The sequence below is a fragment of the Panthera onca genome, chromosome D4, assembly GCF_046562875.1.
Source record: "Panthera onca isolate mPanOnc1 chromosome D4, mPanOnc1 haplotype 2, whole genome shotgun sequence".
Taxonomy (NCBI): domain Eukaryota; kingdom Metazoa; phylum Chordata; class Mammalia; order Carnivora; family Felidae; genus Panthera; species Panthera onca.
The window spans coordinates 82,891,409-82,915,586 of NC_138351.1; the positions used below are offsets into that span (position 1 = coordinate 82,891,409).

General features: G+C 41.4%; 1 protein-coding gene across 6 annotated transcripts in view; it reads left to right on the forward strand.

The window, feature by feature from the left end:
- RABGAP1 (RAB GTPase activating protein 1) overlaps positions 1–24,178 on the forward strand; it is a 177,838-nt gene that overhangs the window by 145,230 nt on the left and 8,430 nt on the right. For all 6 annotated transcript variants that reach the window (XR_013551668.1, XM_060608737.3, XM_060608738.3 and 3 more), the window contains 6 exons: positions 809–934; positions 1,536–1,679; positions 3,865–3,906; positions 4,157–4,285; positions 15,985–16,077; positions 16,510–16,620. Coding sequence is in view for 5 of the 6 variants with exons in the window: in XM_060608737.3 (XP_060464720.1) it covers positions 809–934; positions 1,536–1,679; positions 3,865–3,906; positions 4,157–4,285; positions 15,985–16,077; positions 16,510–16,620 (645 nt within the window). In the remaining variant the exon portion in view is untranslated. The remainder of the gene's footprint in view (positions 1–808; positions 935–1,535; positions 1,680–3,864; positions 3,907–4,156; positions 4,286–15,984; positions 16,078–16,509; positions 16,621–24,178) is intronic.

The following is a 24,178-nucleotide window of genomic DNA, read 5'->3' on the forward strand; positions in this document are numbered from 1 at the left end:
TGTGTTCAGCCCACTTCCATCCCCTTGTTCCACAGAAGCCCGCCCACCTTCTTGACATTTTGAAGGCTTGCTACATCACACCAAGCCTTAAATAACGTTTCCAGTGCTTTTTTTTCTGTTTTGAAAACTAGACATTTTGCCAGGTTCTCAGGGAAATGTTTTTCCACCAAGCTATGAAAGATGTAGGTATTATTATAAACAGGGTAACATCTATAAATAGAATTGAATGGTGAGGGGTTTTGTAATATTTTATATATTGCCATGACCATTACTTTAGTACTTTGTGCATTACAATAAACCTTAGGATATTTAAGATTCTGCTATAATTGGCCAGTGAGGAAGAAAAACACTTTCAGTAGAAAGAAATAGCAGCTAAGGAGGCAAAATGATTTAATGAAGGCGTCATGATTTGAGAAGATGAAACCTACACTGTGTGTCGGCCTGTTGCTGCTCAGCTCAGATCCGGTCCTGCAAAGCCTATACTCCGCCCCGTCAGGCAGACTCAGGCCTTCTTGTTCTTGGATCCCCACTGATCTTTCTACCTAATTCATATTATGCTTACTCTACACTGATTGTATGGGAAACTTCTGGAGGATAGGAACAGTATCTGACACAGAATAGGTATCATTAATATTTCTTTATTGAGGGAATGCATGTAGTAAAACACAACTACCTGAGTTACTACATATCACTAAATGTCATAGTATTTAGATAGGGCTGGAAGGATGAATTAAACATACTGAGAAAACTTCTGTATATGTTTTGTGATCCCCACCTCCACCCCCACCCCATTCCCTGTCTGTTACAGATGCCTGAAGAACAGGCATTCAGTGTTCTGGTCAAGATCATGTTTGACTATGGTCTCAGGGAACTTTTCAAGCAAAACTTTGAAGATTTGCATTGCAAATTTTACCAGTTGGAGCGACTCATGCAGGTAAAAAGAGAAACCAGCTTGCATTCGCCACTAAGAGTACGGGACTGGGGAGAGCTGGATCCATGAATTGGTGCCAGGGAGCAGTGGTGGTTGCCTTAGCCATCCAACGTTAAGGACTGGTTTTATATTTTTCATTTCTCACTATGTGATGACAATGCCAAGATTAATAAGGTGTGAACCTGAATGGGTGTGAGCTGGTTTTTCAATCTCATAAACACCCAAAAGATCAGATGACTTTGTGGGGGACTTTAACATAGCAAACTAAATCAAGAAATATCCGCCAAGGCTCTGAAGCTGACTGGTTAGGAATAGCATAATAAAAGTGAAACAAACTTTCCCAAACATTTCATAACTTGGAAAGAAAAACTTTCATTCCAAATATTTGTCACCGTCTTGGGGATTCCTCTCGAGAGCTAGTTTGTGGACCAGAAAAGAGAGCCAAGTGCCTGCTTAATACTTGATGATAAGTGTTCTTTTGAGCACTTTGGAGGTTTGTAGGAAAACACAAATATGTGACTTTTTTGGCCTATTCCTGGCAGATTTATGAGTGGGAGTTGAACAGCTGCATATGTGCCCAAAACTAATTAGTTTGCTATTTCAGGAATACATCCCTGACCTGTACAACCACTTCCTGGATATAAGCCTTGAAGCACACATGTATGCCTCCCAGTGGTTTCTTACACTTTTCACTGCAAAATTCCCTCTCTACATGGTCTTCCATATCATCGACCTGCTTTTATGTGAGGTAGGTATCAGAGGCCAGAACACTTCAGCTTTTGTTTACAGTGCTCTCCCATGTCGGCTCCTTCAAAACAGAATTTGTTCTTAGTTATTTTATTTTAATGCTCAAAAATCCAGATTTAAGTAATGCTTCCTTGGGTTAAAGCGAGTGATCACGTTTTGTTAAAGGTGCTCTCGGCTTAAAAAAAAAAAGAAAAGAAAAACGAAAACCACTACTAGACATTTGTATTAGTATTAGGTTTGGCTGCATTTATTGAAGAAACTCAAAGTCACAGTGACTAAGGTAGAGGTTTAGTTCTCTTCATTCACATAAAAGAAACCAGAAGATTGACAGTAACCTGTCAGGGGACAGGGAGGGTCAGGGGACAGAGGAGGGTGTGTCCCCCTTTAAAAGAGACTTCCTAGATGTTCCACCTGAATTTGCATTTCTCTCTTATTGGCAGGAACTTAGGTACCTGACCACATCTAGCTACAAAGGAGAGTTTTTAAAAACTGGGTAGGAATTTGCTAAAAATTGGAGGGTCTGTTACTAAAACAAAAAAGATATTAGAGTAAGTAATAGTCTTTGCCAAGCATGGTTTGGCAGGGTGATTAAGAAAAGAATAACTAATTTCCAAAATAATATATGTCTGTTTGTTTATTTTGAAAGAGAGAGCACGTGTGCAAGCTGGGGAGGGACAAAAAAAATCCCAAGCAGGCTCCATGCTGTCAGCAGAGCCTGCCGAGGGGCTTAATCTTAACAACCATGAGATCATAACCTGAGCCTAAATCAAGAGTCAGATGCTTAACCAACTGAGCCACCCAGGCACCCCAATAATATATGTTTATTACAGAAACTAGAAAACAAGCAAAAAGTTCTAAAAATACTTCTAATTCCACTCTCCGGAGAGTGACTCTTTTAACATTTTGGTGTCTATTCTTTCAGCTTTTTGTGTGCATTTATTGATTTACATGTGTTATTTCTATATAGAATAACTTTTTCATATGGAGTATTATGTAATGTACATTATGGTTCTGTAGGTATATATTTTAAAATATTATGCTATATATGCTATTTAGTAATCTCTTTTCATTTCATGTATTTGAACATTTATAGACACACATCTGCACCTTCCTTCTTTTTAATTATGCCATATTCAAGGCATACAAAAATCCCTTGAAGAATTTCTGCCTTCTACCCAGCTTGAAACACTGTAAGATACACTATTACCAAATATGCCATTATTCTTACCTGCTACCAAATATCTCATTCTTTGGGTATACCATAATTTATGTAACCAATTCCTAGTCTCAGTCAACCCTTTAAGATTTATAGTTTTTCAGTATTATAAACAACCATTTGTTTTAAGTAGTTACTAAGGGCCTCCTGGCATGCCAAGTAATTTAAATAAACTTTTCAGCTAATTAGCTTAGAAAACCCTTGGGAGAACATTAGTTATGGAAACTGAGGTCCAGAAACTTAAAGAATTTAGCAGGTCTTAGTGCCTCCTCTTATCTTTTCTTTGTTCCTGGCACTCCCAAAGTGGTAGCTGAGGGAGAGGCAGGTTGGAGGGAGCCCTGAGCAGATTATGTTCTGGGGTAGAGGGCTCACACACAGAATGACTGCTGTATTTGGAGCGGGGCAGCACACAATAAGGGAAAAGGCCACCTGCAGTTATTTGCTGAGAGATCACAATTTTATGACTCTTATGTTTTGGTTGGGAAGCATAGAATACTTTGGAAAAGTGTTCTTGTTGAATGTGAGAATAGGGCTAAAGATTTCTTCTCTTGGGGCGCCTGGATGGCTCAGTCGGTTGAGCGTCTCACTTGGGCTCAGGTCCTGATCTCATAGTTCGTGGGTTCAAGCCCCACATCGGGCTCTGTGCTGAGCGCTCAGAGCCTGGAACCTGCTTCGGATTCTGTGTCCTCCCTCTCCCCTGCTCACGCGCTGTCTCTCTCTTCTCTCAAAAGTGAATAAACATAAAAAAAAAAAAAAAAAAGTTCTTAGAAGATTGGGAGACTGGGTCTGTTTTAAGATGTTTTTTAGTAGCAGACCTGTAATTATTATTGTCCAAGATATTTTCAAGTTATTCCATTTCTTTACTTAAGTTTTTATACTTTATCTTAAACTGTGGGGCATTCTGGGGACAGACAGCTGAATAGTCCAGATATGAACACTGAAAATATTCTTTTTGTGTTTTCTCTTCCAGGGAATAAGTGTTATTTTTAATGTCGCCCTTGGATTATTAAAGGTACACATTTATTTGTAAATTGAGTTACATCCCCTGTCCAGCACTTGCAGGATCTTGGTCTCGATCTCAGTCTAAGCAGCTGTGCTGTAGCCCTGACCCTGACAGCAGCTAATGGGCAAGTGGCTCGGGCAACAGCTAAGAAGTATCTTCTGGGGATTGTAAAGGTGCTCGTATTATACAGTGCTTCTTGTGCATCTTCATAGCCAAGACCTCTTTCTGTCCATGGTTGTGTTTTCTTTCTTTCGTCAAGACTTCCAAGGACGACTTGCTGCTGACAGATTTTGAAGGTGCCTTGAAGTTCTTCAGGGTCCAGCTTCCGAAGAGATATCGCTCAGAAGAAAACGCGAAAAAGCTAATGGAATTAGCTTGCAGCATGAAGGTAAAATAACATTTGCATCAATTTAGACTGTTTTGTTCAGTTACTGTCTCACCATTCCTGATCAAACTATGAACATTTACAATACATTAGTAGTAGTAATAATAATAATGTTTTCTTTGTATTTGTTTCCAAATATTCTCTTATGTAGTCTATCCTGTGCATCAAATCTCATTGCCTCTCCCAACCTTTGAACTCTAGTAATGGAATTATTATCCTTATTTAGAAGATATAGTAAAACACAAAGAGTCCTGCTGCTAGGTGGTGGCAGGACTCTGGTTTCGTGATTTCTATGTTGTCCTTTAACTTTCAATATTTGTTGTTATGGTCAGTAATTCCCTGAAATGAAACTAATAATTAATGAAGGGAACTCACTCCTTTTCATCACTTTCAGTGGCATTTATGATTTGTATAGTTTTTAAAAAAAATTTATATATATTTTTTTCATTTTTGAGAGAAAGAGCCTGAGCTGGGGAGGGGCAGAGAGAGGGAGACACAGAATCTGAAGCTGGCTCCAGGCTCTGAGCTGTCAGCACAGAGCCTGATGTGGGGCTCGCACTCACAGACTGTGAGATCATGACCTGAGCCAAAGTTGGGCGCTTAACTGACTGAGCCACCCAGGGACCCCTGATTTGTATAATTTTTTTTTTTTTAATTTTTTTTTTTTAAACATTTTATTTATTTTTGAGACAGAGAGAGACAGAGCATGAACGGGGGAGGGTCAGAGAGAGAGGGAGACACAGAATCGGAAGCAGGCTCCAGGCTCTGAGCCATCAGCCCAGAGCCCGACACGGGGCTCGAACTCACGGACCGCGAGATCGTGATCTGAGCCGAAGTCGGACGCTTAACCGACTGAGCCACCCAGGCGCCCCTATAATTTTTTTTTAAAAAAAGGCAGCATCTCTTTGTATTAATGTAATATGAGTAGGAGAAATTCCATTGTCTGCTGACCGGAGCATAGACTTGAAATCAGATCTGAATTTGAAGTTATTTTATCTGTTTAAGGCACAATTTCCTGATATATAAAATAACAGTAGACTTCCAGTTCTGGTTATATGTCAGACTAAGCTGACTCGAGCTACCATGCTTTAAACACTTGGAGGTAGCAAATAAAATATAACCCAGGAAATGTTTAAATACCTTGATGAACTTGAAAGAAAAAAAAAAAAAAAGAAATCCCAAGTACCTGAATCACAGTAGCTCAAAGCTAGTGTGTGTGAAGTGCTAAAACAGGGGAATGTGGAACCTTGTTGATTTTAATGCTCAGGAAGACATATAATATGATTTTGGGTGTTTGGGAGGCAGCTGAATCTGGAGTATTTGCATAAGTTAAGACCTTGGAATGGCTAACCTCTTTGTGAAAGGAGGAAATATAAAAACTACCTACCTGTTATCCTGAGGAACAGTGGATATCCTAATATAAAATGAATTGAGGATTTGACAAAGAAATAGAACCTCTAGATAATGAAATAACTATTAAAGTTATTATTCATCTTAAAGTGTTACATACTTCACAAGTACTACGGATAACATTTAATGGTATTTTCCCATGTGCCAGGGACTGTGGTTAAGTGCTTTCATATGTGAGGATTGTAACTACAATATGTATACAGTGCTTACGATGGTGCCTGGTAATTAGTAAGGGCTTAAGAATTGATGGCTCTTCCTATGGTTATTCTCCTCTGGCTTTTCAAGCAGTTATCAAATGAACACTTTTCAGTAACATTTTCATGGATGATGGGTTTGTGCACAGGGCACAGAACCAAGTGAGCTCTGAGTTCCTCTTTCCACCTCAGCCTGGTTCACATGAGAGGAAGCTGCCTCTTATTTGCTGATGATTTCCTCCCCTCCAAAACCTCCTTTCTTCGTGTCCCATCTCAAGTTTCTGGAACGTGGTTCCTCAGGCCAAAACCCCTTCTTATTCTGAGCGCCTCTTTCTCTCACCACATCTTGGTCCATCCCAGCCCCGCTGGCACAATACACCCTGAATCTGATCACTTTTCTCCCCTTCTTACTAACACCCTAGTATAACCATCACCTTCACTTCTTTTCTGGAATGTTCCAGTAGACTCCATGTCTCCCTGTTTCCACAATTTTTTTTTCTTGGTTTCTTGGAATAAAACTCAAGAGGTTTTGCCCTGGTGCACAGGGCACTGCACTATCTGACCTCTGGCCATCTCTCTGATTGCACCTCCTACTTTCCCCCCTCACATTTTCCACTTTACACAACCTGGCTTCCTTGCTGTTCTCAAACAGCAAGCATGCTAAGCATGTTCACTCCTCAGGCTTCTGCACTGGCTTGTCTCTCCACCCATCATGTTCTTCTCGATGTCCACATGGCGTCACCATCACCTCAGTGAGTCTTAAGCTCAAATATCATACCATCAGAGAGGCCTTCTCTAATTACAGTGTCTAAAGTAGCTGCTCCCTCAACCCTTTACACCCTGATCTCTTTATCCTGTCTTATTTTCCTCATATCATTCATTGTTACTTAACATTATTTTAGATCTTTATTTGATGCTCCCCTCCCCCCCACCCTGAACTAAACCTTCAGCAGAGGGGACTTTATCTTATTTACTGCCTAATCCCCAGCATAAGAACAGGATTTGGCATAAAAAATTAGTTGAACGAGTGAACAAATGAATGTGCTGCTGAATTTATACCAAGTGGTGTTTTGAAAAGAAGAGTTAGAGAGTTAATATGGCTTTGGTCAAGGCTTAAAATAATGTCCAGCTGAAGGTTTTATCTTTTGGGTTTTCAGTACCTTGAAACACTTTAATAATATATGAATCCTTTATTTCCATAGGCCAGATTCGAGGTGTCTAATGTCTTTTTTCCTTTTTTTTTTTCTTCTTTTTTTTTTTTGGCTTATGCTTTCAAGGAGTTAAGATAGACAGTGCTGCACAGCACACAAATTTTGTGCCTAAATACATAATTCCTTCTGGTCTTGGAGAACTCTGCATGGTGGGGGTACACTTTGGATAATGCCCCCTACTTGCCCATAGTCTCCGGTGAGAAAGATCGTAATCTTTCTTGAAATTGACCCATAGTGTGGAAAAGCCTACATATTGACCAGGACACGAGAATGAAATTTTTCTGCTAAAAGGTGGGATACAGTGTAGTTAGCAATGATTAGTTGTACTCTAGTAGGTTAATACTTAATGCCAAAATTATTAAGGGAAATATAGGCAACAGTTGAGCCAATTATTGGCAAAGGACCTCAGTCACTGTGATAATTTGCCAGCTCAAAAATAAGGAAAATCACTGTAAGCTCAGTCATGAGCGCTGCGTTATGTGGACTGCACGAGGTGGGAGTGCCTCCGTCAGCAAGAAAGTGCATCTGATCATCTGTGGCTTTGACGTCCCCTCTCTAGACATGGAAGAGGGGATCCCTGCTTTGTGAATGGCTTGGAAACTAGCTTTTTAACTTTTTGGTCTAGAATTTAGAAAGGGAGCATTGACTTTGTAACTTACTGAAATCCCATTCCATTATTTTTTAATTTCTTAAAAACCGTGGCTTCTGATTAAGGTGGGAATTAGGAATGCTTTGCCTCACATGCCAGTTGAGAAAACAGTTACCTACTTTTGTTGTTGTTGTGTTTTAACAGTTTTGATGTTGTAATTTCTGGTATTTGTATAGTTTTTATAGGTATCTCATTTCTCCCTCACAGTTCCCTGTGAGGTATGCAGGCCAAGTCGGTTTCCAAGTGGAAACTGAGGCTTATAGAAGTCTTGGCCAACTGGTACTAGCTGGGCAGTGACAAGAGCCCTAGTGGAACTCAGGCCTTCTGACTCCACATTCCCAAAGCTTCCCACTCCATTGCATTGCCTCTTCTCATTGCAGAATTGCAGCAGGAATTAAGTTTGGTGTGGCAATATCTGAAATGGCCACCAGATGGGTGTGTTGCTCAAAAAGGTCTGTATTCCTCTCTGCCTGTGTGTCTTCCTTTTTTCTATACATCTTTCTCTTTGTCTATCTTTACTTACCTCTTTCTCCTTTTCTCTCTTTTCAGTCCTTTTACTTCTCCCCTCCTCTCTCTTTCCCCTGAGTTTATTATGGAACTGATATAATTTATTTTTTTTTAAGTTTTAGATCTCTGCTCTTAGTCTAAAATTTAATAGCATACATCAGAACTCATTATTTGTCCATTGAGTTGCTCCCCTTTTATGGGTCATTGTCTTGAGATAGATTGTTCCTACTTTTTTTTTTTAAGTTTATTTACTTGAGAGTGCGCATGCATGCACGTGAGCAGAGGGGAGGGACAAAGAGAGAGGAGGAGAGAATCCCAAGCAGGCTCCATGCTGTCAAAGCAGAGCCCAACCTGGGGCTCAATCTCAGGAACCGTGAGATCCTGACGTAAGCCGAAATCAAGAGATCCTGACTTAACCGACTGAGCCACCGAGGTGCCCCTGTTTCCACTTCTGATAAAAGATCTAAAAGGACTTTGATTTACTAAAAAAAAAAAAAAAAAAGATTTTTAAGTAATCTTCTGCATCCAGTGTGGTACTTAAAACCACAACCCCCAGATCGAGTCACGTGCTATACCAAGTGAGCCAGCTGGGTGCCCCAGGATTTTCACTTTAAATAGATTGTTCCAGGAGATCATGAATGGTCCTAGGAGCTCCACAACACTTTCATACTCATAACTGTACTATGCATTGTGTTTAGAGGGAGAAAATTGGAAAAAAATATGAATTTGTAGGCCTTGCATTTTTTTAATTCAAGAAGTATGTGAGAGCAACTGTTTTTTTGTTTGTTTCTTTTTTATGTCTACACAGAGATGTTTGAGAATAAGTCAGATACGTAAGGCTAGTTTGGAAGAAGTAGGAGCCATAAAAGAGATAGCTGGTGAGTTTCTTAGATTAAACCTGAATGAAGATTTGACCCTTTCACTGTAGAATCCTGCCTAAGGTGAGATGGAATTCTGAGCCATTGATTGCTTCGTGGGGATTTGTTATTTCAGACTTAAAGTGAATGTACAAGACTTCAAACTACCTGTAGAAAAAGACACTACAGAAACCAAATAGCAGTATCTTGAAATTAATGTAATCCTAACCATTTGCTCTTTGGAGAAACAGAAAACTCTTTGGCATTTGGGTGTATTTGTTCTTGGGGATATTTTTATTTAAGACCTAATAGCAGAATTAGTTTGAAATTCATTCTCTGCTCAGATCATTTGTGTAGTTAGTGTGTGTTAGGATCTTAGGCCCTATGATTGCAGCGGCTTCATCAGTCTTGTCTCTTACTCTATTCACAGAATTTTGCATAGTGTCTACATAGTGACTTCATCCTTACAGTGATCATATGAGGTCATTTTACAGGCATGTATACTGAAGCTTAGAGAACTGAAGAAAACTCCCAAAGGGTATAAAGTTAGTAAGTGATAGAGGTGGGGTCAGATCCCAGGAATTTCAGACTCTAAAGTCAATGCTTACCATCATTGTGCTGTGGTGTAAATGAGGGGGTGAATGAATGGGACGAGAGCCACTTGTATTGGTCCATTTTTGCTGATGTTTGTCATGTAATGGTGGGTAAGCTGAGTCTCTGTCAGTTTGGCAAAGTTGTAGCTAAGTATAGCCAAGTTCAGTTTTCCTTATGACTAGACCAGGCTATAGTTTTACTTCTGTGTTTGTTTCCTACCTCTTATATTAGATTTCATGAGGAAACTTATGAGCGCTCTTTCTCTGCAGTGAACTATAAATTTTGCTGGTTATCACAAGGGTAGCACTGCCCGCTACCTTCTTATTTTATTTTAATAAGCTGGTCTTCCTTGGTTGTTTTCTTTGTTTGGGTTTTCTGCTACTAATTTGTTTCTTACATTTTAGAAAAATACTCTGATGGTGGAACCAGAATGCCTAATTCTATTTAGTGATCTTTGAGGGAGTTTGAGCCTGAACTCTTTGAACAAATTAAATAAGAAGGCTCAGAAATTAAATAGAATGTTGATTTGTTTCAAGTGGTTATAAGTGCGGGCTTGGGAGTCCCGCAGACCTTGGCTCTCATCCTGGCTCTGCCTCTGCTGTGTGACCCAAGGTAGTTTAACGTGACAGGGTTGTAGAGAGGGAAATCAGATGATGCCTTTAAAGTAGCTGCTGCTCTCCTGATGACTATCGTCATCACCACCACCCCCACCACCCCCACCATCATCATCATCATCATCATCATCATCATCATCATCATCATCACCACCAGTGCTCATTTGGCCTGCCCGGTTTTGACCTCCTCTGCCCAGGCGTCTGCTTTCCTTAAGCCAGTTCACGTCAACACGCATTTATAGATTTTCTTATGTGCTCAGTGTTGAACATGCTACAGAGATGGATGAGAAACAAGAGTCACTCCAGATTTGTGTTCCTGTGCTGCTGTTGCCACCTAATAGGCTGGGCCCTTGGCTCTAGATGAGTCACTTTCCCTAACTAGGTCCTGATTCCTCATCAGTGAAATGAGGTGATAATTCCTACTATACCTATCTCAGACAGTTGTTTTGGGAATTAAATAAAATAGTAGCTGTAGAGGTATCTTGTTATCATGAAAGTCCTGTGTAAATCTCAGGTTTTTAAATCATTAACTAAATAAAGCAAAAACCCTGCCCCAAGCATTCTAAAAAAGGAAGATGGACTTGTATCAGATTTCTTTGTTTAGCATTGAGGACTTTGGGGTCAAGATCTCCTCAATATACCAGACCTCTTCATACCCACCCACTCCCTCACACAACATACTTCACCCCTGCCATGTAGACCTACTAATATTCAACCCATCTCTCCTGCACTTGTGACTCCAGCCCAGTGGGGATTCTGACCTTTGCAGCAGTTTCTTAAGCCAAACTTGGGAATCAGCTCCTGTTTCTTATCCACAGCCTATTTCCTGTTCTTATGTGTTAAATGGATGTTGTTTAAATGGCTTGTTGCTTGCAACACATGTTCAGAGGGTAACTCTGTCTCTGATTCAAGATGAGAATGTAGATTTTTTTTAAGTTTACTTATTTTCGAGAGAGAGAGAGGGAATATGAACAGGGGAGGGGCAGAGCAGGAGTTCCAAGCAGGCTCCAAGCTCTCAGCACAGAGCCTGACACGGGACTCGATCTCACGAATAATGAGATCATGACCTGAGCTGGAAGAGTTGGGACACTTAAAGGAGCCACCCAGGTGCCCCATTAATGTAGATACTAATAATAACATGTAATGGCTGCCCTTTTTATTAAGAAGACCTCATGTGTTGGGCACTCTCCTGAACTCTTGATATGTTTAATATCATGCAATCTGGTTAACAGTAGTCCCGTAAGGACTACTGGAATTTTCTCAGATGAGGAGCCTGAGGCTGAGATAAGGCAACTCACCCTCCTTGACAGAGTAAGCCAGTGGCATAGCCATGGCTCAAGTCTGGGTCTGTCCACCTACAAAGCCCAAGTTCTCAGTGGCAAACTGTCCCACCTCCCTCCCACCCATGTTCACGGCCACTCTCCACTTTCTCCACTTTCTCTACCAGATCAGGTACCAGCTCTCCTGGGACAGATAGCACATGTTTTAAGAGAGAGCATCGTCCATTTCCTGTGATAGATAAATGACAAGTGACCCAGGAAGAGGTGTTTGGGATTAAATACATACTTCTATCAGGTTATCAAACTGGCATGATCTAAGTCTCCACCTTCTGTCTGACTCAGTGTTTCTTAACCTGGGACTGTGGTGGCTCAGGGAGCACAGGGATCTTCTGAAATGGTATGCAGAATGCTTTATTGCTGGTGTAGGGTGAGGGCAGAATTGGCTTCTGTGTTTTTTTATGGGATCCATGGCTTTCAGGAGACTTTTGAAGTAGTACTGTCTCTAACAGTGTTAAGAAACAATGTACAACTTGCAGCGGGATATAAAATTGGTTTTATCTAAATTATAAATGTAGTCTTATCACAGGAAATTATTAGTTTCCCCCCACCCCGAAAGTACATTTTAAACAGAAAAAATTTCAAAATTAATCGTCTTTAAGGGCAAAAATACCTGTGTGTGATGCTGTGGTTTCCATAGCCTTCTGATAGGAGTCCACTAATAGTAGGTATGATTCGGAGCTCTGGGGCTGATTCCATAGCTTCCCTGCTTCCTCAATTCAATTAGATGTTATTGGTATAAGTAAGAGACAGATAAAATGAACCTTAGACTTTAAGAGTGAGGACTGTGTCTCTATTGATTATTTTCATGCTTGCTGTGTACCAAGGCATTAGGAATTTTACAGTACTTGGGAGTCCCTGCCCTTGTGGAGCATGCATATTGTGTCCTATATACATCTTTGTATCACTAATGCCTCACAAGGAACACTGCACATGGCAGTGCTCAATTGTTGGATAAATAAATGTCCTGCTGCATCCTTATTAGGTTAAAAGGAAAGCCATTGGCTTTGATTTGTTCAGCATCTGATTATTGAGTCCCACTTATGTTCCAGGCATTGAGCTAGGTACCAGAGATACAGGGTAAGCAAAACAGATGTGGCTTGTTTCCCATTGGGAAGACAGACAATCAAGTAAGCACATAAATAAATAATTGTGAACTTGGACAGGTACCATGGAGGAATTGACTGGATGTTATGAGAATATATAATAACAAAGACCTGGCCTGATAGGGGAAGAAGGTGCCAGGGAAGGGCACTCAAGAAGTGACGTTAGAGCTCTGGTCTGAAAGGTGGATAGGAGTGAACCAGATGTGGGGCCGTCCAGGCAGGGGGACCAGACCTGCACCGTGTGCTCACTTCAGTTGCTATTTTCATTCAGAAGAAAGGTTGATGCAAAAAAGAGGAGGTCCTTTCTCATTAACTTAGCAGGCATTTCTGGGCATTCTCTTTGTGCCTGGACAAGGGACAGTGATGAGTGAGACAGTTCTGACCTGGAGAAGGCACTGATAATGGGACAGACAGGCTAAGAGGTGGTGATCTCTTGTTGGTGCAGCCTAAATAAGGAGGCTGGAATTGCTGATTTTGGTGCTGGTACCTGTTGGTTCCCCATTCAGGTATCAGGCATCTGCCTTTTCATGGGGTCCATTCCTCAGACATAGCCTGAACTGGTTGGCTCTGGTATACAGCTGCCCATGCTCCAAAAGTCAGGATCGGCTGTGAACCCTTTAGAAGCAGTGTTGGTTTTATTTATCTTTTGTTTGTGGTGGGGGTGGGGGGTGAGGGGCAACGTGGTGAAGTGGGGGATGGAGACCAAGAACAAGCGAGGAGGAGAAATCTGGGAGCAAAGCAGAACTGATGAAGTCAGAACTCTGGACCAGCGAGGAAGATGGTGGAGCTCTGTTTGTGTCCAGTCCTGAGGGGTGATCCCTGAGGACTGACTGAGAAGCATAGGTGGGGACCGTCATCTAGAGAAACAAGCGAGAGCTCTATGTTAGAGAAGCCCAGAATAATTATGAGAATTATTTTTCAGCAGCATTTATTTTGTTTATTTAATTATAAAAATAAATCATGCTCAAGGCAGAAAACTTGCAAAATGTGGGAAGTACATAAAGAAATGCCTGGATCCTGTCATGAAAATGTCAGAACCAAATGAGATAGCATATGTTAAAGGTTTTAACATCTATCAGGAACTCTGTGTACGGTAACTGCTGTTACAGTGCTGAGGCAGAATTAACCCTTCCGCTCTGAGAATGAGACCTTTATCATAAGGGGTAAGGAAATGTAGAAGAAACGGTTTTGTAATTAGCCTTTTATAATGTATGTTTATGGGGGAAACATGTTAGCCCTTCCTTACCCCAGAATGAGAATGAAAAGTTGAAGAATCCTGAAGATTTGTGAGAATGTTTTATAGGATTTATGTCAGATTTTTTTTTTTTTTTTAAATAAAGCACTAGGTGGAGCTTTATATCCACTGTCCTCCCTGTCATTTAGCCAGACTGACAGTGAAGAACACAGGGAGGAAGTGTTTGCTGCCCACAAGCCTCATTTCTTTTCTCTTCCTCTACTATTGATCTGTTAAGATTGTCTATGAATTTACTGATCACACAGATGTTTTATTGAGGTGCTTTCTTTGTGAATCACTTATGTACACAAAACATTTACCCCAGCATTGGCCTTAAACCGCAGAAGATCTGTCACTCTCCAGCTTGTGGTCTCACCCCAAGTGTTTAATGGGCATCTTTCTATAGACTGCAGCCAGGGCATTGTGTTATGTTCCTGGCTGCCTTCCTGTAGTAAGAGCCAGACTCCAGGAATAAGCTCTGATTGAGGCAGACCTGTAAACATCCGACGAGGGCAGTATCCATAGAGTCCATGGGAGGAAACACCAGGGCAGCTCAAGTAAGATGGAAAGGAAATCATGGAACAGGATTTGGAGATGCTGCACACTGGGGCTGCCCCACCCCCTTTCTAGGTCTCCATTTCTTTGTCTAGAAAATAAGGAAGTTAGAGGAGCCTACCTCTGAGATCCCTAATTCCTGGAACTGGGGGCTAAAAGTCCCAATTTGTGAGCCAGCAGCACTGTGCTGATTATTGAAGCTTCAGGAAGGAATGAGCATTTGCTTTATAATCAGTGCTTAAATTGCACGTATTTATTTTAGCACTTCTCTATGTCTTGTATTTCATAGTCTTTCAAAGTGTAATTTAAAAAATACCAAAGGGTTAGTGGTTTAGAGGAAGGAGTCAAACAGAAGTGTAAGAGTTGCATCTTGAAAGGATGCCCTTGGTTACGTTCGGGTTGAAGAAAAAAAAAAAAAAGGACCAGCCTATAAGAGGGTAGGGGAGCTGTTTAGGTAGAACGAGAGCCAAGAGAATAAAGAGAAAAAAGATTGCCTGGAGGGAAGAAGAGTCCGTTGGTGATGTTAAAGAGTGAAAGGCTGGAACTTTGTAGTCGAATTGGGGAGAATTATGACCCAGTGGATGGAGTGATAAAGAAACCACCAGTGACCTTCAAGAGAGTATTTTCTATAGAGTAGTCAGAACAAAAGCTTGATTTAGAGAGACTAAAGAGAGGCCATGAAGCAATGGAAGTGAAATGTATACATACACCTGTGGTTTGCAGTGGCTGGTAAGAAGTGTGAGAGAAAGAGGACAGTAGTTTGATGGGGTAAAAGAGCAGCTAAGCAGAGTGGTCGGCAGAATGGTGTTTTTAAGGGCAGAGGGAATTGTGTCTACTTGAAAGCAGCTCAGGAGCTAGTAGAGAGGAAAAGTGATAGATGGGAGGATGGTAAGGTGAGTTCAGCTTGGACTTTGCATGGAGTTTAGCTGACTGGGCTCAAATCCCCTACCTGTCAGTCCCTAACTGAGTGACCTTGGTCAAGTTATGTAATCTCCTTATACGTCCATTAACTTGCCTATAAAATGAGGATGATAATACCATATCTTGTAGAGGTGTCCTGAGGTCACAGATTGAAAGCACCTTTCGGTAGTGCTGGTATGTGTGAAATAAAATGGTGGAGGAAGAAAGTGGCAATTAGGAACAACAGGACCCAGAACTCAGGTAGGAAGGGTCATCACAGGGTATTCATTCTAACACTGTTAGTAAAAATCTTAGGAAGCCATTATCCCGAGCAGAACCCTAGACCCTAGTGATGAAGAAATCTGTGTCCTGAGCTTACGCTCCGCTGCGATGATTCCCCTCCGCAAATAGGAAACACCACTCCCGGAGTGACTGGAGATGCTCAGGTCAGCAGAGGTCTTGGTCTTCAGTGCAGGCCCTGAGACACTCACCACTTCTGATACTTTTTAATTTGTGCTGTGGTTTATCCTACAGATTAGTCAGAAGAAGTTGAAAAAATATGAAAAAGAATATCACACCATGAGGGAACAGCAGGCCCAACAAGAAGACCCCATCGAGCGATTTGAGGTTGGTTTGCTTATGGCCCGGGCGATGTGAAGACCTTTCAGGCTTCCCTTGCATATGATTGTGCCTATAACTAGCTTTGTTGAGTTCTTTTTAAAATTCAGTTCCACTGCTTCTGGGTTCAAGTTTCAGTTTGAATTTGCAAATTGGAAAGTAAGATCTGTTGTGCTTTAAGCCAGCTGCCTGGGTTGTCACAGTTCAGTGGACTTCTGTCACAGTTAATCTGAAGTAACTGCTTGACAGAGTCACTGGAACCAGTTAGGTATTTCTCACCAGAGACAGAAAAGAAGTGCTGGTTGCCAGCACGTTAGGACCAGCCACTCCTCCCATGATTTCCATAGGACTCAGAAATGAGTTTTGAGGGTTAGGCCTGAGAAATTGTCATTTTCATCACATTTCTACATGTTGTATGACTGGTTTCTTTCTACATTTCAGCGAGAGAACCGGCGTCTACAAGAAGCTAACATGAGGTTGGAACAGGAAAATGATGACTTAGCCCACGAGCTGGTAACCAGCAAGATTGCACTGCGCAAGGACCTGGATAACGTGAGTCTTACTTGGCAGAAGGGATGGATTCTGTTGAAACTCTTGGCTTCTCCCCTCGTCGAGTGCAGTCCTTGAATGGTAGTATTTATTGTCCTAACACATCACCTACAAAGTGTCCTTCCTGTGATACCACTTGCTCTTATCACTACTGCTTCCCTCCTTCCCTTCGGGGTTTTCAGTTAAGCCCTCCTTCCCACGTTCTTGTCAAACAGGCAGCCCTCAAACTCCTTTCCCATCATTGTTTGATAAGAGGACTTGTGACTAATTTGTATGCCCTCACAATTGGCAGGAGCATTTAATCATTATAATTTACTTACCTTCCCTGAGAAGAGATTCTGTTATCCTGCATGTTAGGTGCCTGTTGAAGAAGCATTGCTGATGGTTATAAGGCTCAGTGCCTCAGCAGCTTGCCATTTCACCAGTAATTTCAGTTGGCAGATGTTCTTTCTTTGCTCTTCCTAATCGTAAAGATCACGGTGATGGCTTTCCTGGCAGGGTATTTGTCCATTTTCTATACTATAAGCCTCCCCTTGAACAAGTATAGTCTTTCATATGTCGTTTAGGTCAGAAGTTGGCAAACTTTTTCTGTGAAGGGATGGATAGTAAACAGTCTAGGCTTTGTGGGCCATATGGTCTGTGTTGCAACGTCGAACTCTGCCACTGGCACAGAAGTAGCCGTAGACAGTAAGTAAAGGAATGAGCGTGGCTGTGTTCCAATAAAACTTTATTTACAAGAATAGGTGGCAGGCTGGATTTGGCACATGAACTGTAGTTTGCCAACATCTGACTCAGATTTCCTTGTCAGGCTCCTAAGATTACTGTTCTGCTCATTGGTTTCCTGAGGTTCTAGAGAAGGCTCAGGCTGTTGAGGGTTCCCAGGGGACTTACATGATATGTTGAACCCCATAAGATCTATGAACTTCACGGGGTCCTTGACATCCACCAAATATGTATGAAAATGCTGTGTTCTGTTTTTCTTTGAAAGTCCATGCTTTCATTAGTTTCTCAAAGTGGTTCACAAGTGAGATGAGAGAGTGAGACGGCAGTACATACTGGTTTTTATTCTCTTTAGAAATAGAATAATGGAGTAAAAATTTTTGGACAGACCTGTATTCTAGTAGCAATTACACTCCTTTCAAGTAGAGTAAAATGTGCAGAGGTAGAACAGTAGCGTGACAGTGAGAATGCCATGACTCGGTGTGTGTGAACAGCGCCACCAAAGTATTCGCCACAGGCAGTGTCAGTGCCTCTGCTTGGCAGCTGCACAAAGCTGCATGTAACTGGGAAGTCTCCTTTTTCCAGTTTTTGCAGGGAGGCGGTTTCAAGGTCATTAGCCCTCAGTAACCGGAACCTAGAGCTCTTACTGTCTTTTGGTTTACCACAGTCTGGCCATCAGGTTCGAGTCCCCTCCCTATGGTGCAGATTCCCGGCATGCCCTCTGTTCTTCGCAGGAACACAATAGAATCATCCCCTCCCTGTTCAGGCCTTTCTGCCAAGTGCATGGAGGGAGCTGGGTTACACTGAGCAGGAACTGCTGAAGCAGGGCCACCGCGCACACCTGCGGCGGCTCCACAGAAGCTGGAGATCATGCCGAAAGGAGGTGAAAAAGACCAAAGAAGACGGGTCCTGGGTAGGAGCTCTGTGTTCCACAAAGGAATGATATGAAGAGGCAACTTAAGCTAGGATCCAGGTGGATGTTTACTTGGAGCTGTTGCATTCTCATTGGACAGGCCCAGTAATCACACTGGTGTGCCCCTGTTTAAGGTGGATCACAGACTTCTTATGTTCTTGAAGCTTGCCCCTAAAAAGGTAAAGGTATAAACCTTTTTTCAAGTTGTATTATCCTGACACAGTAAAGAACTAGGTCCTTTAACATTCCTGATACCAAAGTGAGAAATAGTTAAAAATGATGTGAGTTCCCATTTCCTGATCACGTATGATAGGCACTGTGATAAGCACTTTGCTAACCTCTGGTATCTCATAACCTTGTCTCAGCCTTCTGAGGAGGGTTCATGAGCCCCATTTATGGATGAGGACTTTTTTTTAACAACCAGGAAACTTGAGACTCAGAGAGATGGAAGCGCCCCAGAGGAAGCGGAGCCAGGAACCCAACCCGGGCCCATCTAATTGGAATGCCCCAGTCTTTTCTACAATGCCACAGTCTCCAAAATAAATACGGAAAAGAGAGGCACCTGAGGGGCTCAGTTGGTTGAGTGGCTCAGTTGGTTAAGCATCTGACTCTTGATCTCGGCTCAGGTCTTGGTCTCACCGTTTGTGGGATTGAGCTCCGTGTCAGGCTCTGTGCTGACAGCGCAGAGCCTGCTTGGGATTCATTCTCTCTCTCTCATACTCCCTCTCTCTCTCTCCCTCTCTCCCCCTCTCCGTCCCTCCCCCCTTGGAATAAACTTTAAAAAATAGGTACATAAATAAGGAGCGAGAAGGTACGATTTGATGTCATTAACTACATCAAAACCATAGATCGTGATACATAACAGCAAACCTTTTTTGAGCACTTAATTAGTTCTAGGCGTTGCCCTAAGTGCTTTTTACTTACTGTCTTATCAGATCCTCAAAACAACCCATGTCATGTCAGGGATAAAGTGTGATCCCCATTTATTTATTTATTTATTTATTTATTTATTTTTAATATGAAATTTGTTGTCAAATTGGTTTCCATACAACATCTCAAAAAGTGCTCATCTCAAAAAGTGCCCAAGGGATACAGCAGGAGCGCTGATCCCCATTTTACTGGTGAAGACCTGAGGCAAAAGAGGTAAACTGTCGGACATGGATCCCACTGTCAGTCAGTGCCAGAGCCCTCAGATTGGAACCCAGATGGCCTGACGTCAGAGCTCACATTCCTAAGTTGGCTCAGAGGAGCAGGGCCCTGAACATCAAACTGAGGTCCCATCCTGTAGTGTCAGCCATCTCCACTAAGACAGACCTTCCCACAAGTCTGTCTGCTCGTTTCTTTTGAATCGTCACTGAAAACCAACTGAGGTTCTGAAGGGAGGGCTGTGGTGTTCTCTCACCCCTTTTTTTGGTTTTGGCCTTCAGGTACTCAGTCAGGTTTTTGAAAGAACTTCATTGTCTTCAGCTTTTCCCTTCTTGCATCCCAGAGTAAAATTATGGTATGTGACTTACCGGGTTTCCAGAACACTTTTCCAGTTGATGTTTTATGTCACTTTTATTGTTCCTCATCTGTCACTTTTGTTAATATGGAAATTACTAGTTAGCCACTGGGTCCCTAGGTGACCCCAGCCATGCTTTCTCCTCTGTGGCCCGGGAGTAATACCCAGATCTAACATTGTGCAAGGCACCTGGCACAAGGCCAACAGTGAGTCCCCTCTGGCACACTTGCTGTCTGCACTGAGCGCAGCGTCAGAGTGAGAGGGAAACTTTCGGGAGCCCTCCTGCTGAGATTTGGATTCTGGCTGCACTAAGCATTATATCTGTGACCTTGAGCAGCTTGTGAACCTTTCCCGAATGAATTATTTGGGCCTGTCAAGAATCAGTTGTGTGTATGGGTCTCCTCAGTTCCATACCTGCTCCATTAATCTATGTGCGTGTCCTTATGCTAACCCCACGGTCGTCATTGCTATAGCTTCACCATCAGAAGATCAGGTCTTGGGAATCCTCTTTGTTGTTCTTAAAAAACAGTTTGGTTCTTCTATCATCTGCATTTCTATATAACTAATAGACTCAATTTGTCAGCTTCTAGAAATAACAGCCTTCTGGGATTTTGAGTAGGGTTGCACTGAATGTATAAATCAGCTTGGGGAGAATTATCATCTAAATAGTATTTGAACCTTCCAATCCATGAATAGGTTATAATTTTCATTTATTTGGGTCTTTTTCAATTTCAGCATTGTTTTTAGTTGTCCGTTAACAAGGCTTGCACATTTTTAAATTTATTGTAAAGGATATTGTTTTCTTAAATGCATTTTCCAATAATTTCTTGCTAATCTCTAGAAACAAAACTGATGAGGGGCACCTGGGTGGCTCAGTTGGTGAGTGTCCAACTTCGGCTCAGGTCGCGATCTCATGATTCGTGAGTTCAAGCCCCGCATCGGGCTCACTGCTGTCGGCCCATTAGTGCAGAGCCCGCTTCAGATCCTCTGCCCCCTCTCTGCCCCTCCCCTGCTCGTGCTCTCCCAAAACTAAATAAATATTTAAAATTTAAAAATAGAAATAAAACTGATTACATGACCTTCTATCCTGTGACCTTGCTGAATTCGCTTAGGATTCTAATAGCTATTTTTGTTTGTTATTTAGGATTTTCCACATACACAATCATTTTATCTCGGAATAAAGACAGTTTATTTCCTTTTGAGTCTTTAGGCCTTTTTCTTGCCTTCCTGCACCGACCAGGATCTTCAGAACAGTGTTGAATGGGAGAGGCCCCCTCCCAATGAGGCTCCCTTGTTGCCGTGTCCCAGGTGTCACCTGTAGATTTTCCAGAGATTGGGTTGAGGAAGTTCTCCTTTCTTCCTATTTGCTGAGTTTTTGTCATGAATGGGTGTCGAGTTTTGTTATTCTTCCTGCATTTGTTAAGATGATTATTTACTATTTCTCGTAATTCTGTTAATATGGTGACATAATTTGATTTTTTAATGTAAACCAGCCTTGCATTCCGAGGAAATTTAGGGTTTCCTTTTTTTCCCTTCAGATTTTTATTTGTATTAAAATTTCTGTGTTCATGAGGAATATTTGTCTGGAGTTTCCTTAATTTTGTGTTGGTGTCAAGGTAATGATGGCCTTCAAAAATAAATTGGGAAGGATTCCCTCCTGTTTTCTTAAGGCCTTTGTGTAGTATTCTTCCTTGATTAAATTTTGGATTTACCTAGTGAAGCCATGGGGGCCTGGAATTTTCTTTGGAAATTATTTAATAATGAATTCAGTTTACTTCCAGACACAGAGCTATTCAAATTTTCTAATTCTTCATGTGTCTACTTTCATCATTTCTGTCTTTCACGTAACATAATCATGTCAGTTATCTAATGTATTGGCAAAGTCATTGGTATTTCCATTGGTATTTCTTTTAATGTTTATACGATCTACTGAGATGGTCTGTCTTTCATTCCTGATATGGAATGAATTTGTGTCTTCTTTTCCCTTAATTTGACATTTCTAGAAATTTATCAAGTGTGTTGATTTCTTCAAAACCCACTTTTTGGTTTCTTTTGTTTCTGCTTGTTTTGTTCCATTGATTTCTCCTTTCCGTTATTTTTTTTCTAACTTCTTTTTTAGTTTAGTTTGCTCTTTTTCTAGCTTTTTTTTTAATGTTTATTTTTGAGAGAGCATGGGTGGGGGAAGGGCAAAAGGGAGGGGGACAGAAGATCCAGAGTGGGCTCTGCACTGACTGCAGTGATCCTGATAGGGGGTTTGAACTCCTGAACCACGAGATCATGACCTGAGCCGGAGTCGGACGTTCAGCCAACTGAGCCACTCAGGGACCCCTCTTTTTCTAGCTTCTTAAAGGGAAAGCTTGATCATTAATTTTGGACACTTTTTTTCTTTTTCTTTAAAAAAATACTTTTTGGGGTGCCTGGGTGGCTCAGTCGGTTAAGCATCTGACTTCGGCTCAGGTCATGATCTCGCGGTCCGTGAGTTCGAGCCCCGCGTCAGGCTCTGTGCTAACCGCACAGAGCCTGGAGCCTGTTTCAGATTCTGTGTCTCCCTCTCTCTCTGACCCTCCCCTGTTCATGCTCTGTCTCTCTCTGTCTCAAAAATAAATAAACGTTAAAAACATTTTTTAAAAATAAAAATAAAAAAACCCTTTTTTTAAATTTATTATTTTTGAGAAAGAGAAAGCATGTGAACAGGGAAGGGGCAGAGAGAAAGAGGGGGGATAGAGGATCCAAAGCAGGCTCTGTGCTGACAGCAGACAGCCTGATACAGGGCTCGAACTCAGGAACCATGAGATCACGACCTGGGCAGAAGCCAGAAGCTTATCAACTGAGACACCCAGGCGCCCCTGGACCCCTTTTTTCCTAAAATAAGCATTTTAAAGTTACATATCCCCCTCAAGCACTATTTCAGCTGCATCCTACACATTCTGATAGGTTTGTTTTTATTTTCATTCAGTTCTTATTTTTTCTTTGACCTGTGAATTGGTTAGTATCAATTAGTATTAGTTTATTAAACAACTATTAGTATTAGTTGTTTAATTTGCAACTATTAGGGATTTTTCCCAGAGATTTTTCTGTTGTTAATTTCTGATTTAATTCATTTGTGGTTGGAGTACATATCCTTTCTGATTTTAATCCTTTTAAAATATATTTATGCTTATTTTAGGGCCTACTTTTGCTCTATTTGGGTGCATGTCCCACAAGCACTTGGAAAATGTGTGTGTTCTTTTGTTGTGGGTACAGTCTTCTATAAATGTCAGTTTGGTCAAGTTGATTGAGTGTTGTTAAAATCTTCCATAAACTTACTTGTTTTCCCTCTGCTTGTTCCATCACTTACTGAGAGAACAGTGAGGAAGTCTCTAATTGTGCATTTATTTCTCCTTTCAGTTATGTCAGCTTTAATTTCCTGTAATTTGAATTTATGCATACATTTCAGATTATTATGCCTTCTCGGTGGAATGAGTCCTTTATTGTTATGAAATGTCACTTTTTGTCTCTGGCAATACTCTGCTCTGAAATCTGCTTTGTCTGATACTAATGTAGTCACTCCAACTTTCATTATATTGCATGGTACATCTTTCTCCATCCTTTGGCTTTTAACATATCTGTGTCTTTCTATTTAAAATGGTCTTTTGTAGCCAGCTTATAGTTGGGTCTTGCTTAATTTTATTGAGTCTGATAATCCCCTTCTTTTAACTGCAATGTTTAGGCCAGTTACGTTTAATGTAATTACTTATATGGTAGATTAAGTCTACCATCTTGCTATTTGGCTATTTGTTGCATTTGCTTTTTATTTCTTTTCTTTCTCCTTTTCTGCCTTCCTTGGTTTAATTGGGTATTTTCATGATTTGAGTTTATCTCCTTTATTACCTTATTAGCTATTCCAGAGCTTTCTTATTTCCAGGCCTCTGTCAGCATCTCTGGCCCCTTAACTCTGCCTCCTTGATGTTTTGAGATGTGCTATTTGGAACTCTTTGCCCTACTTCTTGTCCAGAATGTGCCTCTAGGTAGAAATCCAGGGTGGTAGTAGAATCCATCTTGTTTGTTTTCTTTCTCCCAGGAACCACAGTCCTGCATTTATTATTTTCACTGTCTGAAAATAGTAGTTTCATACATTTTATCCAGTTTTTTGTTTACAGTAATAGGGTAAATCTGGTCCCTGTTAGTCCTTCATGACCAGAAGTGGAAGTCTGGATTTGTATTTATTCTCTCCAGACCCTCCCTCTTCCTGTGCTTATGCAGATGGAGTGTAGGGAGTGTGGTACCCTTAGGGGATGCTGGTCAGGCCAGTCCATTAGTTTCTGTGCACCTCCCTTTCACAGCATTGAGAGTCACTTCTTGGCGTGACAGCACCAACACTGGGCTTAATGTCACGCCACCTGGTTGTAGATTACAGCTCTGCTACATGCGCTGTGAGAACGTGAAGG